Source organism: Equus caballus, chromosome 19 (genome assembly GCF_041296265.1).
Source record: "Equus caballus isolate H_3958 breed thoroughbred chromosome 19, TB-T2T, whole genome shotgun sequence".
NCBI classification, from domain to species: Eukaryota; Metazoa; Chordata; class Mammalia; order Perissodactyla; family Equidae; genus Equus; species Equus caballus.
Genome location: NC_091702.1, coordinates 44,425,678 through 44,439,551, shown reverse-complemented (window position 1 = coordinate 44,439,551; position 13,874 = coordinate 44,425,678). Strand labels below are relative to the sequence as shown.

Here is a 13,874-nt window from a genome sequence, read left to right as displayed (position 1 = left end):
CTGGAGGGTGACATAATTTTAGTTCTTAATCTAGAGAACATCTCTTTTATACCATAGATGTCATTATAACAGTTATAAAACCTTAGTGAAACCTTAAATGCATATTACAAAGTGAAAGAAGCCAATCTGAAAAGGTCACATACTATACGATAGGACATTCTGGAAAAGACAAAACTATGGAGGCAGTGAAAAGATCAGTGGTTGCCAGGGCTGTAGGGAGGGAGGGATAAATAGGCAGAACAAAGAGGATTTTTAAGGCAGTGATAATACTTTGTATATTATTATAATGATGCATACATGTCATTATACATTTGTCAAACTCATATAATATACAACACCAAGAGTGAACCCTAAAGTAAACTACAAACTTGGGATGACAATGATGTGTCAATGTAGGTCCATCAATTGTAACAAATGTACCACTCTGGTGCGGCATAATGATAGTGGAGGAGGCTGTGCATATGTAGGGCCAGGGGGCATATGGGAGCTCTGTACTTTCTACTCAATTTTGCTGTGAACCTAAAACTACCCTTAAGAAATAAAGTCTATTAAAAAAACCCCACATCTCAATGGTTATCATCACAATTTCCTAAGTCCCAAAACTTTAAAATATTTCTATTTTATATTCAAAATTTACATTAAAAACCAGAGGCATTATGGTAATGTGTTATTGTTTATAAAGTCAGGCATAATAGGCTATTAGACTATGCAAACTTGGCCTTTGTCTGCTAAGAATTTGCACTGTGTAGAAATTAATGCGGAAGGCCTAACTAGAGAAATTCATCATAAACTTGGTCACCAAAAATGGGAAAGTCTTCTCTGCCTAAGCACACTTCTAACTGAAAAACTCGGCTGAACCAAACACCAGGTAAAGGTCCACACAGTGAAGAGTCTGGACAATTATCCACCAAATTCAGATAACGAACAAGCCAAAATCTTAATACCCAAGTCCCATCCTATGGAAAGATATTTCTGAATACACTGGCTTCCCATAACACAGAAATGCTCTCACAAACACCAAACTAACATTAATGAAGTCAAGTAACTGTCATATAAATACATCTCCATGAATTATACTGGTATGCATTTATCTATCAAGTTTTCTTGGTATACAAAGTAGAAAGTTTATTATCAAAATCTATATATAATATATAACCTTCTCCTCTTGAGCTCTGCAGATATTTGACAAGCAAATTCATAAAAGAAAAACTATTTTGTATGAAATTACTTTTCTCATTTTTCTGATATCTTCAACAACATTTAATAAACCCTCCTAGGAAAAGGCAGTGGCTTAATTTTCTAAAACTTCAGTTACTCACAACCTTAAATCCAATTAAGTTACCAAATTTCAAAATCAGTTTTAGACTATAAAAGGATTTCACTGAATGTGAAGTACTATTTAAAGTATTTAGCAAATAAAGTGCATACATTCAGAAATGAAAAATTAAATAGATTGATAGGCATCATTCAAAACAACATTGTAACTGTTATTAAAACAAAACCTTACTTGTCTGGGTTTTTCACTCTGAATGTTGCATTAAGCGCTTTTAACCTGGAGTCTGCCTGGAAAAAATAATTTATTCACTTAATACAATTACATTTCAGGGTATAAATCCAAACAGTTTTACTTTCCCTTTAGAATTAAGATGCTCAAGTACAGTTTTCTTCATAGCATTTGTGTCAAATACATTAAACATACCTAAAAAACCAGCTTAGTAGTTATTTTTGAAAACACTACAAAAATAATGTTATAAATTAAACTGAATACACGGCATTCAATGATACCAAAGTAACACAAGTGTAAACACCAACACACTAACAGGCACGTAGCTCTGATTATTATAACTCAGAATAGGTCGTGTGAAAAAAAATAGTTTACTTTTTCTTTAAATCAAGAAAAGCAACGCTCTGTATAACCAAACTAAATAAAACTACAGCTGTGACACCTGTGCATTAATGAGGGTAGTTCTCAGGTGGAATCCAAACCAAATGTATATCGGTTTTTCTCATTTTCATGATCAGTATTTTAGAAAAAAAGAAATATGGAAATACCTGTATTAAAGTAAAACAAGCTAGATGACATCAAATTACTTACTAGCTGGCAGAAAATGTTACAGCAAACCTTAACTATCTTATTTCTAGATAACTGCTCTCAAAGGAAGGACAGAGGGATCAACAATAAATAATTTCCTTGCATAAATTTATACTTAACGTATCTAAATCCTATCCTAAGTTCTCATTTAAAAGAAAAAACCTCACTAAATTACTTTTCTGACCAGGGCACAGAAACCAGGATTCATCAAAGGAAGCTCAATCAGGAATCAATTTCACTATCTGGTTGGTTTTGAAAATTCCAATCAGTTCGAAAATTTTACATTATTCCATCTTCCAATCTGTAATTATAAATACTCCAAAATAATAAAACAAACAAACAAAACAAAAACAGGAGGGATCCCCAGATTACCTGGCTAAGAAAATAAAAACAAATGCAACAAATATGGTCCTCCATCAACTCAGCCTCCTAGCACTTCAGATCAAAAGAAATTCTAAGAGCTGTCAAGAGGTAAAGAGGCTTAGTTTGTCACTGATCTCAGGGGATTCTCTTATTTCTCAAATCAGTGTTTCACCAATTCTTGACCTTTCTTACATCTCCAGGGCAAAAAAGCTAATACATGTGAAGTCCTTACAAATAAAAGCACCAATGAATTTAAGGCATATATTACTTCCTAATGTTCTTTAAGTTAATTAAAATCACTAAACACTAAAGTGTTAATGACTTAATAGTCACATGAAAATGTGATTCTTTAAATGAGGATGAAATTACATAAAAACGAGTAAAGAAGAAAATTTTCATTTGTACCTTTTCTTGAATCTCATACTTCTTAATACCATCAACTTGTTTTTTACTTTTAATATCACCTATTTACCAATTTAGAAGTCATAAAAATGTAAATTGTCACCATCTTAACCTTTGCTTACCAAATATTCTGTTAGGTCAGGTCATTCACAACATCCAGCTCAATCTATTCATCATTTCACAAGATTCCATAAAAAGAGAAATTGCCTAAATTGTACCAAATTAGAGACTTCTGCCCAAAGCTAGATCTCTAAAAAACTACCTGGACTCTTCCAAATCTGACAAGTAACCAACCATCGCATCAGATTTCCCATTAAATATCTAAAGAAGCCCTTACATCATTGTGTCATACCACTCTATTTCCTTTAACGCAGCACTATCTGAAATCATCCTAGCTGTTTACCTGTTTCCCAGCAGCCCACTAGAATCTAAGAGCCATAAAAAAACCACAATGTGGATGGTGCCCCTGGAGTTGCACAGAGGCTGCTACGGCAATATTTTCATCTGCTTTGTTCATTGCTGCATCCCCAATGCCTCACAAAGCATGGCACAAGATAAACATGTAGTAAATATTGGTTGAATGAAAAGAATAACCTGACTATTCTATAGCCCCAACTTACTACCTTTCCCACAGTCTCCTTTAACCTCCACCTCCCTCTCCCTTTCCAATTCCTATTACACACTTTGCTTTCCTTGTCTTGGACCTTGTCTTTCCTTTATTTCATTTTCTGATTCTTATTGTCCCCCAAACCTTGAGGAGTAAACCACTACCCAGCTTGGCCTCTCTCTAACATTCTTCTTCCTTGGCCCCTAGGTTGACTCCACTGCAGATTTCTTATTATTCCGGTCTTAGCTCAAACATTATCTCTTCAACCATGTGACCCAGTTTGCCCAGGACAGACCTGGTATTACGCCTGTTGTCCCAATCTAATTATTAATAGTGCCCCTTTTTACTCTCAAAAGTGTCCCCATCTGGACAATAAATTTTATGGTCACTTATCTCAAAATAACCCCTGGAAAAAAATCCCGGCTGTCACACGCTTTCACAATGATGATTTATTTCCTTTCTATCATTTCTAAGTAGTTTAAAGTATCTTATTTAAAGGTTAAATTAATGTCTCCATCTAAAATATAAGCTCCCTAAGAACACAGAGCTTATGAATGGTTCCAGCCCATTCACTACTGTATCCACAGCACCTAGAAGAGCACATGACGCTCTGCAGGGCCCCAGCATTTGGAATCTCCACGGTGGCTCTCTTGGAGTTCCTGTGCGATACACAGATTAGCAGAGATCCTGTGGGCCCAGATCTTGTCTCTGGTAGTCCTTGTTTCAAGCAACAGACAGAGTTCCAGATTCTTCTGAGTCAGCCTAAATTCATTTAAGGTTTGGGCATATGGATGGCACTTACTTTCATGTAAGTAACTTACTGAGTTAACTGAGTTCAAATGATATTACTTTAAACTAAAGTATCTAGTTTTTATGTTCATTACTCTAGAGATAAAACTCTTTGCTCGGCTTTCACTGAATTGAGTAATATGAGTATTATATAAATGTAATATGAGTATTATATGAACGCTAATCTACAGCAGTGATGAAAAGATCTGTTGCTCACGTTTATGGTAAATAGAGCATGGATAAAAAGAAACTAAATTTTTATAATTATCTTGCTGGACATAATAATTACTCTAAAAAGATTTAAGAAAATATTAATCTAGTAGGCCTAAACTATAGATTAAATTAAACATGTCTGAAAAAAGGAAAATTAAAGTAAGCTGACATTTCAGTTTGAGGATGACAATCTCATAGCCAAGGTCAAATTTTCCTATAAAATACAAATACTTGGTCTGATTTGAAATGATCTCATTTTCACTGAAATATAGTTTCCAACACTTCACCAACTATATTTATAAACATCAATTACATAACTAAGAAGTGAATAGAGAAGTAATATGAGATGCTAATTAAGAAGGGCTTTGAGTCAGGCCTAGACTTGGATTCAGCCTCCATCACTTGAAACTATGTGACCTTGGGTAAGTCACTTCCTAGAGTTCCTCATCTAAAAAATGGGAGTAATACTGAACTAACCTCAAAGGTACTGAGGCAATACTCAGGAAAAAAAGAAAGAAACTACAGTAGATTACAGTACAGTGTTTAGTACACAGTAAACATATAATTATAACGTTAATGATATCAGATAAGATACTGCTTTAAGTTCTAAAAAACTTTTTTTCTTACCATTTTTGACAATCTTACTAAAATTATCTTCCTAAAAGTATCCTTATCTTTCACCTTACTGCAATGTTGTTAAGTTTTAGGCTAGTGGGAATCAGTATGTCTAGGATGAACTCTAGGATTCAGGATTTTAAACAAACAATCCCAACAAATTTAGATGCACAAAGCCCATTAACTGCATTTTAAGAAACACTGAATTAAAAAATTTTTAAAGAACTAGCTGCATGCTAAAAAATAAAGGAAGAAAGAAACACTGAATTATGAGTACATAGCAAGCATAATTCAAACTTTTCTTGAGGCCCCAAGGTAACCACTATAAACAACTAATACTGAACCCTTCTGTGATGCAGTGAAGCCCTAGGGGCTACACAGGTGTGTGGGGATTTGGCCCCGGGCCACATGCCCCCATACTGCGGCATCTGCCTCTCCTATCATTGTTATCCTTCTTTTCTAGCAGGCTCTGCTGTCAATTATCACTACTGTCATAGCGTGCCTGTCTCCAGTACTATTCACTTTTAAATTTCTTCTAATATGTTGTAGTCTAGAAAATAACCAAGTTGCTTTGAATAACTATAATAAAATTAAGTAAGTCTTATCTGAAAGGACCAAAGTATTTCTATAAGTATAGCAGTAAGCCTGGTTCCGTCCATTGGAACATCTCAGAAGTCAGTTTTCCTTAAATCCCAGCTTTCAGCTGTGATCAGGTTAGTTGTGACTGCCAAATACACGACCTCTGGATAAGCGAAATGTGACTATACATATATATATATATATATATATATACACGTAGGCATGTGGACAATCTCACATACATGTTTGTATGTATGCATGCAAGCACATGTGTGTGAGGTGGTCCAAAAGGTCCCATTTCCTTGATGGAAGGAAGGACTTAAAACAAGAAACAGCCACAATAAAATAAGGAACACCTCAAGACACATAGGTTTCCAAATTTTCTCCATACGTTTATTTCTGGTCCATTTCATTAAAATTCTGACTTTTCAAATTATTATTTTTTATTTTTTTAAAGATTTTATTTCTTCTTTTTCTCCCCAAAGCCCCTCGGTACATAGTTGTGGGTCCTTCTAGTTGTGGTATGTGGGATGCCGCCTCAGCATGGCTTGATGAGCGGTGCCACGTCGGCACCCAGAATTCAAACTGGTGAAACCATGCGCTGCTGAAGCAGAGTGTGCGAACTTAACCACTCGGCCATGGGGCCGGCCCCTGACTTTTCAGATTATTAATAATGTATATTATTACCTTTCAAAGACTTTATAAAAGTGAAACCAAGGTTTCAGCATAAGCCTACCCAAATACAAAACATTATATCTTAACTCTTAAACAGCACCTACACACAAGATTCAAAGCACTCTGTAAACAGCATAGTCTATATGGATGGAGAAATCCAAGAGTTTTCTCATGGTCACCAAAGTTATGGCCAAAAACTGGGTTCAAGGACGAACAACTGAGAACCAGTTACTAAAGTAATGACTAAATAAATGACTAAAATTTTAAAAATTTTGTATTATATAAATAGATATCAACAAAACAATTATAATTTAGTTTGCTCTTTTTCTTATTATTAGTTCCTAACATATCTCAGACTACTCAAAAAGACTCTATCAAAATATAAATAACTTTTTAAAGTCCAGAGTTATTTCAAATCCATCTCTAAACTAAAATTCCAGTATTCTCTCGAGTGCCATAAATTAATGAATTGTGGCCAAGATAATTCTAATTTTTTCATGTAATCTGCCAACAAAATATTTACAAATTAGAATCAGTTTATGATAGAATTAGATACCTGATTATATTTTCTGTGCAGAAAAATTTTTTCTCTTCCTAGTTTTTTTCTTCTAAATTTCAAATACCTATATATCAATGCATAAATCCCCAGGAGATGTTTTTAAAATTACTGTAAACACATTTTGTTCTTGTTGCCTAGACCTACTGAATTTTTGTATGGCATTATCATGTGAATCATTTTAACAATTTCTATTATATTTCTCTACTTACCTATTCAGTTTACACAAGAGATGAAAACTTTCAAAAATCTGCAACAACCAGTGTTATATTACTTTTGGGGACAATAGGGAGAGTAGAGTGGAATCAGAGTGCCCACCTGCATCACCACTGTGCTCTTCAATTTTTAGAAAACAATTTCATTCCTGAACACTAATTCTAATGACTAAATTGAAAAGCTGTACAAAAACTAAATAAGCCTGTATCATTAACAGATGCTAACTGAAAACGACTCCTGTGATCATTCAAAATTGGCCACCATGCCCCAGTAGACAGAAGCAGCATGACTGATGGCTCAACGTTTAGGCAACTAAAATGGGAAACTCAGGTTTGATTCTTCCAAAGTGTCTTTCTTCTCTGATGACGAGGGAGCAACTATGAGGGGCACCACTGTGAGTGGCAGTGGTGAGCACAGAGGGAAGACAAAAAGGATGCAAAGTATAATATGAGCATACTGTAGAAAAATCTACAGCTTGTACCTAAACTACTGCTTCAAAATGTTCTCTCCCAACAGAATTAAATTCGTAAGTATACCCACTATAGTCTCACTAGTAACTAAAATTACACCAACCAAAAGTAAATTGCAGTGTTTCTTTGAAAATCTTACCAATGATATTTGACGCAAAGCTTACTTCCAACATTCACTCATTCAATAAATATCAAGTACCCACTAAATGCATGGCATCTGCTGGGAATTGTTAAGGAACAAGGCAAATTACTCCATACAAATATTCTTACCTTTAGCTGAAACCCAGTTTCATTCACAGTCTCCTTCCAGTTACCTTCCTAAAAATTTAAAGTTAATTTTAGAAATCATTGCAAAATAGCTCTTTACTGCCCATGGGTCCTGTCCCCATGCTACTCCATGCTATTCTCTGAATAAAAGAGCACTGCTGCCAGAAAAAAAAGAAATCATTGCAAAATAAAACAACCCATAAAGAATATTCTAAATTAAATAAATTAAATACCTATCGTTCTGTTCTTCTTTCAGGGGAGATGGGACAGAGAGGTTAAAAAAAGAATTCTTTTCACTTCACAATTAACATCCAATCCAGATTCCAAAAGATTACCCAAAGATGGACTCAGGAGTTTATAGATCTGTGCTTCAAAAAACTAATGACTAACTTTAACAGCATTTAAGTGATAGCAAAAGTCCCATCTTTAGTATCTTTAAGTAGAAAATTTTAGCCAAAAGAATGATTTTCAATAATTTTGAAATTCAAAACAAACCAAAAAAACCAATGAAATACATACTAATTAACAAAGTTGCTCCAAAAGGATTCTTAAGAATAAGCATTCCACAATTTAAAATTTAAAAAATCCTAAGTCAAATGGATTTTTGAAAAAGACCAAACAAAAGAAAAATACCTGTGTTAAAAACAAATAGAAGATTTTGTCTCTACAAAGGATGGGATGTGAAGCAACTCTCAAAAGGAAGTTTTCTAAACCAATTCGTCGTCTTTCCACAAAATCCGGGTCCATGTTGTCAGCAGACAGCTTATGCCAAACAAATTCTGCCTAGGTAAACAAAACAATCATGAAGAATACTCTCGATGCTAAATACTTCTAAACTATACTGCCATTTCACTTCTTACCCTTTTCTCTGGTAGAGGGGGCACAACAACATGTGGATAGTAAACTAAAAGGTAGTTTCTCAACAGCTCAAATTCACTATACCGCCTCCACAGCGAGTCTGTTAGGACACTCTGACCATCGATATGTTCAACTGACCTGAAAAGAAATAGAGTAAGATTTCTATTATTTTTTAAAAATACAAATACATGCATCTAACCTCCTTTAAAATTTATAACTCCATTTACTGAATGCTTATGAACCAGGCACTGAGTAAAGAACTTTTCACGTATTGTCTTATTTAAGCCTCACAACAATGCTGTGAAGCAGGAACTGTTGTCCCCATTTTACAGACAAGGAAGCAACAGCGCAGCACACGCTCTTCCGACAGTCACAGAGACCTGTGGAGAGAGCACTCAGATCCCTGATTCCAAAGCCCTCACTCCTAACTAAGCACTCTCCTTCTGTTACAGAAAATCTATCTGAACTCAAGAGAAATAGTCATATTAAGAACATTCGAAAAGCCTCAATGTATACTAATTCAGTTAATATATAATAATCGATTTTACAATATAGTAAAACCTGGTTTAGCTAGTGTTTCATTAAATAGAAGGTATTTTTAACTGCACTTCTGCCACAACAAGAGAACAACATTCATGCTGAAGACCAAGATACCACAAAAAACTTGATTTAAGGTTACAAATGAATCAGATGCATCCAAGTACCACAAAAGCAAAATGTTAATTAACTCCAAAAGGTTGGGGGAGAAGGGATGCAAAAATTCATCTCTAGGGCCAGCCCTGTGGCCAAGTGGTTAAGTTCGCGTGCTCCTGCTTCGGCAGCCTACGGTTTCACCAGTTTGGATCCTGGGCATGGACCTAGTACCACTCATCAAGCCATGCTGAGGCAGCGTCCCACAAAGCACAACCAGAAGGACTTACAACGAGCATATACAACTACGTACTGGGGGGGTTTGGGGAGAAGAAAAAGGAAAAAAGATTGGCAGCAGATGTTAGCTCAGGTGCCAATCTTTAAAAAAAAAAAAATTCACCTCTAGTCTTACCTTTAATATAAAGAGTTGCAGCCAATGCCATGTCTCATCCATACGAAAGTTCAACTTATAGTTGGGGAAAGTTAGGATAAAATCATATAAACGATATTTAAAATTATTTTGACAAGATTTCTGCTAGCATAATCACTATTAGAAATCATTAGTCTTCTAAACATTATCAGACCTTCCTATTTTCCAATTGCTTGCTTGACAATAACTTACAAGCCCTCCAAGAAACACACATATAACCACAATGTGCATTTGTATATTAGGGCATAAAGGCACAGAAGCTAAACTAGTCTTGGAATAAAGTCAAGTCTTGAGAAAGTATATATACTATCCCATGCTCAGCACAAGAGATGCTCAATGCTTAATTATTTATATATGAGTATGCCACTAAATTTATTCATTGCATATTAATAAAAAGGAAACAAAATATGAAGTTCAAATGCACAATGGCTCCCATGGCAAAAATATAGGAGTATTAAATCTTAATTCATTTTAAGGAGTTGATCTAACCATTAGCTATGACTAATACCATTCCAATTCTGATTCTCAAGTTCAGGTGAAAAAACATCTGGGTTAATATCAAGTTTCAAATTAGTCAAAATCATTACCAACAGAAGCCACACCTTGCTAATAGGAAGGTCAATATAAGCAGTATACCTATACTATAAGCAGCTATAGTATATAGTATAGTATAGCTATTGTATATAGCAACTATATATAGCCTATAAGCAGTACACCTACAAGGCTGTTCTTCGAAGACCTGCTAATGGTTTTTAAAAAAAGGCCACGTGAGGCAGGGGCTAATCATTGGAAACTGACCAAAAGCATACCGAAGACTTTCAATGGACCACAAAACAACCTCATTTGTCCAGTCATTTAACAAATATTTAACAGCACATAATTGATTTTACATGCAACATTTAATTTAACCTTCACAATAAAGTAGATAGTATCATTAGCTCCATTTTACAAATTAGAAGAATTAAGTAGCGACATCATCCTGCCTCCCAAGCCATCGAGGCATTCTTACCTACTCTAAAAGAGGCATATTCTCATCTATTTTGAAAGGGTTCATATTCTATGAACAAGAAAACACAAAATCTCTGGAGAAATTAAAAACCAGGGACTTCAGCCTTATTCAATCATACCTTACTAAAGTATAACACTACAGGCAATTACTAAATGGGCTTTCTACGTGCATCTAAAGAGTAGGTGGGTAAGCTACATGATAAAAGTTAAACTTTTAGTTAATATCAAGGCTCAATAACATTTCATATTGCCCCAGATTATCTGCGTAACACTGAATTACAGAAAGAATCCTACATGATCAAATTAGGAAATCCGATGGTTCTGTAGTTGTGGAAGGTCAGTTAACCTTAGGGGTACACTACTTATAAAATAATCTATTCAAAAGCAGTACTTCTCAAAGCAGATATCTATTATACGGGCAAGGCAAGAATTTCTGGGGAAAAAAAGATTTTCTAAGATAGGAAAAACAAAAATCATTAGGAAAAGATAAATTTGACTACCTTAGAATTTAAATCCTTTGTACCTTAAAAGATAATCAAAATGATGGTCCATGGCCATAATTTTCTGCTTCAAAAACACATGGAGCTTCTGTTAAAAAAAAATGGAAATTTCTTGGGGCTGCCCCGGGGCCAAGTGGTTAAGTTCACGCGCTATGCTTTGGTGGCCCAGGGTTTCACTGGTTCGGATCCTGGGCGGGGACATGGCACCACTCATCAAGCCATGCTGAGGTGGCATCCCACATGCCACAACTAGAAGGATCCACAACTAAAAATACACAACTATGTACCAGGGGGCTTTGGGGAGAAAAAGGAAAAAATAAAATCTTAAAAACAAAAACAAAATGGAAATTTCTGGAGCCCACCAAAAACCCTGCAGCTTAACAAATTCTCCAAGTGATTACTATGTATTTTAAAGTGTGAGAACCACTGTTTTAAAATAAACTTAGGGCCAGCCCCAGTGGCCTAGTGGTAAAGTTCAGCTCCCTCTGCTTTGGGGGCCTGGGTTTGATTCCTGGGGGCAGACCGACATCACTGTCTGTCAGTGGCCATGCTGTGGTGGTGCCTCACATAAAAAAAGAGGAAGATTAGCAGCAAATGTTAGCTTGGGGTGAAACTTCCTCAGCAAAAAATAAACAAATTTAAAATGAAATACAATCGTGAAAGTAAACTCAATAATCCTTTTGTATACCACACATTTACTGATGATCCACTTAAATATTTATTCAGAGTCTAGCTATGCTACTCAAGAATGGTCACTTCTAACTCCCAGTTTCAAATTATGATAATTTACTCATTTCAAAGTCAAAGAACAATTATAAATTATTCTAGATTATTCAAATCAAGATTTTGTTCCAGCAGTAAAAGTAATCAACAGCTAATTTCATTGCTCAATTGGGTGAAGAAATAGGCATATACTAAAAATACCCTTTTTATTTTTATTTTTATTTATTTTTTTTAAAGATTTTATTTTTTTCCTTTTTCTCCCCAAAGCCTCCCAGTACATAGTTGTACATTCTTCGTTGTGGGTCCTTCTAGTTGTGGCATGTGGGACACTGCCTCAGAGTGGTTTGATGAGCAGTGCCATGTCTGTGCCCCGGGATTCGAACCAACGAAACACTGGACCGCCTGCAGCAGAGCACACGAACTTAACCACTCAGCCACGGGGCCAACCCCCAGATTTTTTTTTTTTTTTTTTTGAGGAAGATTAGCCCTGAGCTAACTACTGCCAGTCCTCCTCTTTTTTCTGAGGAAGACTGGCCCTGAGCTAACATCCATGCCCATCTTCCTCTATACATGGGACGCCTACCACAGTATGGCTTGACAAGCAGTGCCACGTCCACATCCGGGATTCGAACCGGCGAACCCCGGGCCACCGAGAAGCACAACGTGCGAACTTAACCACTGCGCCAGCGGGCCAGCCCCCCCCTTTTAGTTTTAAATTGAAGGATTTATTTAAAAAGCTAGAGCTAATACTAATTTCTAAAGTATGATCTTTTAAGTGGCTAACTGACCTTAAAAAAAAAAAACAGAAACAAAAACTATCTCATGGGACCATATTTGTTTTTTAATCACTTTAAAAACCTCTGTGATACATACACATAAATATGTATAGCACAAAACAACCAAATTTTGTTTTATTTATTTTTTTAAAAAAGATTTTATTTTCCCTTTTTCTCCCCAAAGCCCCCGGGTACATAGCTGTATATTTTTAGTCGTGGGTCCTTCTATTTGCGGCATGTGGGACGCCACCTCAGCATGGCTTGATGAGCGGTGCCACATCCCCGCCCAGGATCCGAACTGGCGAAACCCTGGGCAGCTGAAGCAGAGCACACTAATTTAACCACTCGGCCACCGGGTGGCACCTACGACCAAATTTTAAAAAGATCCACCTGACCTCTCTCTTTTCCTAAAATTCCTATTGTATACAAATTTTCTCTTGTTTTTGGAAGATTCCTTTTTCTTTTCTTTTTGGTAGAGAAAGGAAAACTATACTTACAAAAAGGATTTTCAGAACTGTGTTTAGATTAAACAAGCTTCACCAAGATTTTAACTTTCATTTTGGGTAGAGCCACAGACCTGGAGAAAGTCTTGAAAAGACACCAGGTTCAGCCTGAAGGCAAGCTCAGTGACTTTTGGTAAAGTCTACAAAAAAGGAGGGTTTAAAACTTTTTTCTTAAAAATGTATTCACCTCAAACATGATTATAACTCCTTTTTTTTTTTAAAGACTTTTTTTCCTTTTTCTCCCCAAAGCCCCCCGGTACATAGTTGTATATTCTTCGCTGTGGGTCCTTCTAGTTGTGGCATGTGGGACGCTGTCTCAGCATGGTCTGATGAGCAGTGCCATGTTTGTATCCAGGATTCGAACCAACGAAACACTGGGCCGCCTGCAGCAGAGCACGCAAACTTAACCACTCGGCCACGGGGCTAGCCCCGGATTATAACTCTTTATCAACTAAGTCTGGTAGTTCTACTATTCTATTTTACAGGATACTAAAAAGTTCTCTCATATCCGGTTTTAATTGAAAGTATTTCTGCTCAGTCTGCAGGGAGAAAAGAACTAGTCAGTACAGTCTTCATATAAACTGTTTATAACTGGCGAAATA

General features: G+C 35.9%; 1 protein-coding gene across 2 annotated transcripts in view; it reads right to left on the bottom strand.

The window, feature by feature from the left end:
- The window catches only part of SNX4 (sorting nexin 4), a 61,409-nt gene that overhangs the window by 34,113 nt on the left and 13,422 nt on the right, over positions 1–13,874 (bottom strand). For both annotated transcript variants that reach the window (XM_023623596.2, XM_023623597.2), the window contains exons 3-6: positions 8,705–8,840; positions 8,478–8,627; positions 7,848–7,895; positions 1,508–1,563 (exon numbers count right to left, since the gene is read on the bottom strand). In XM_023623596.2, the coding sequence (XP_023479364.2) occupies positions 1,508–1,563; positions 7,848–7,895; positions 8,478–8,627; positions 8,705–8,840 (390 nt within the window). The remainder of the gene's footprint in view (positions 1–1,507; positions 1,564–7,847; positions 7,896–8,477; positions 8,628–8,704; positions 8,841–13,874) is intronic.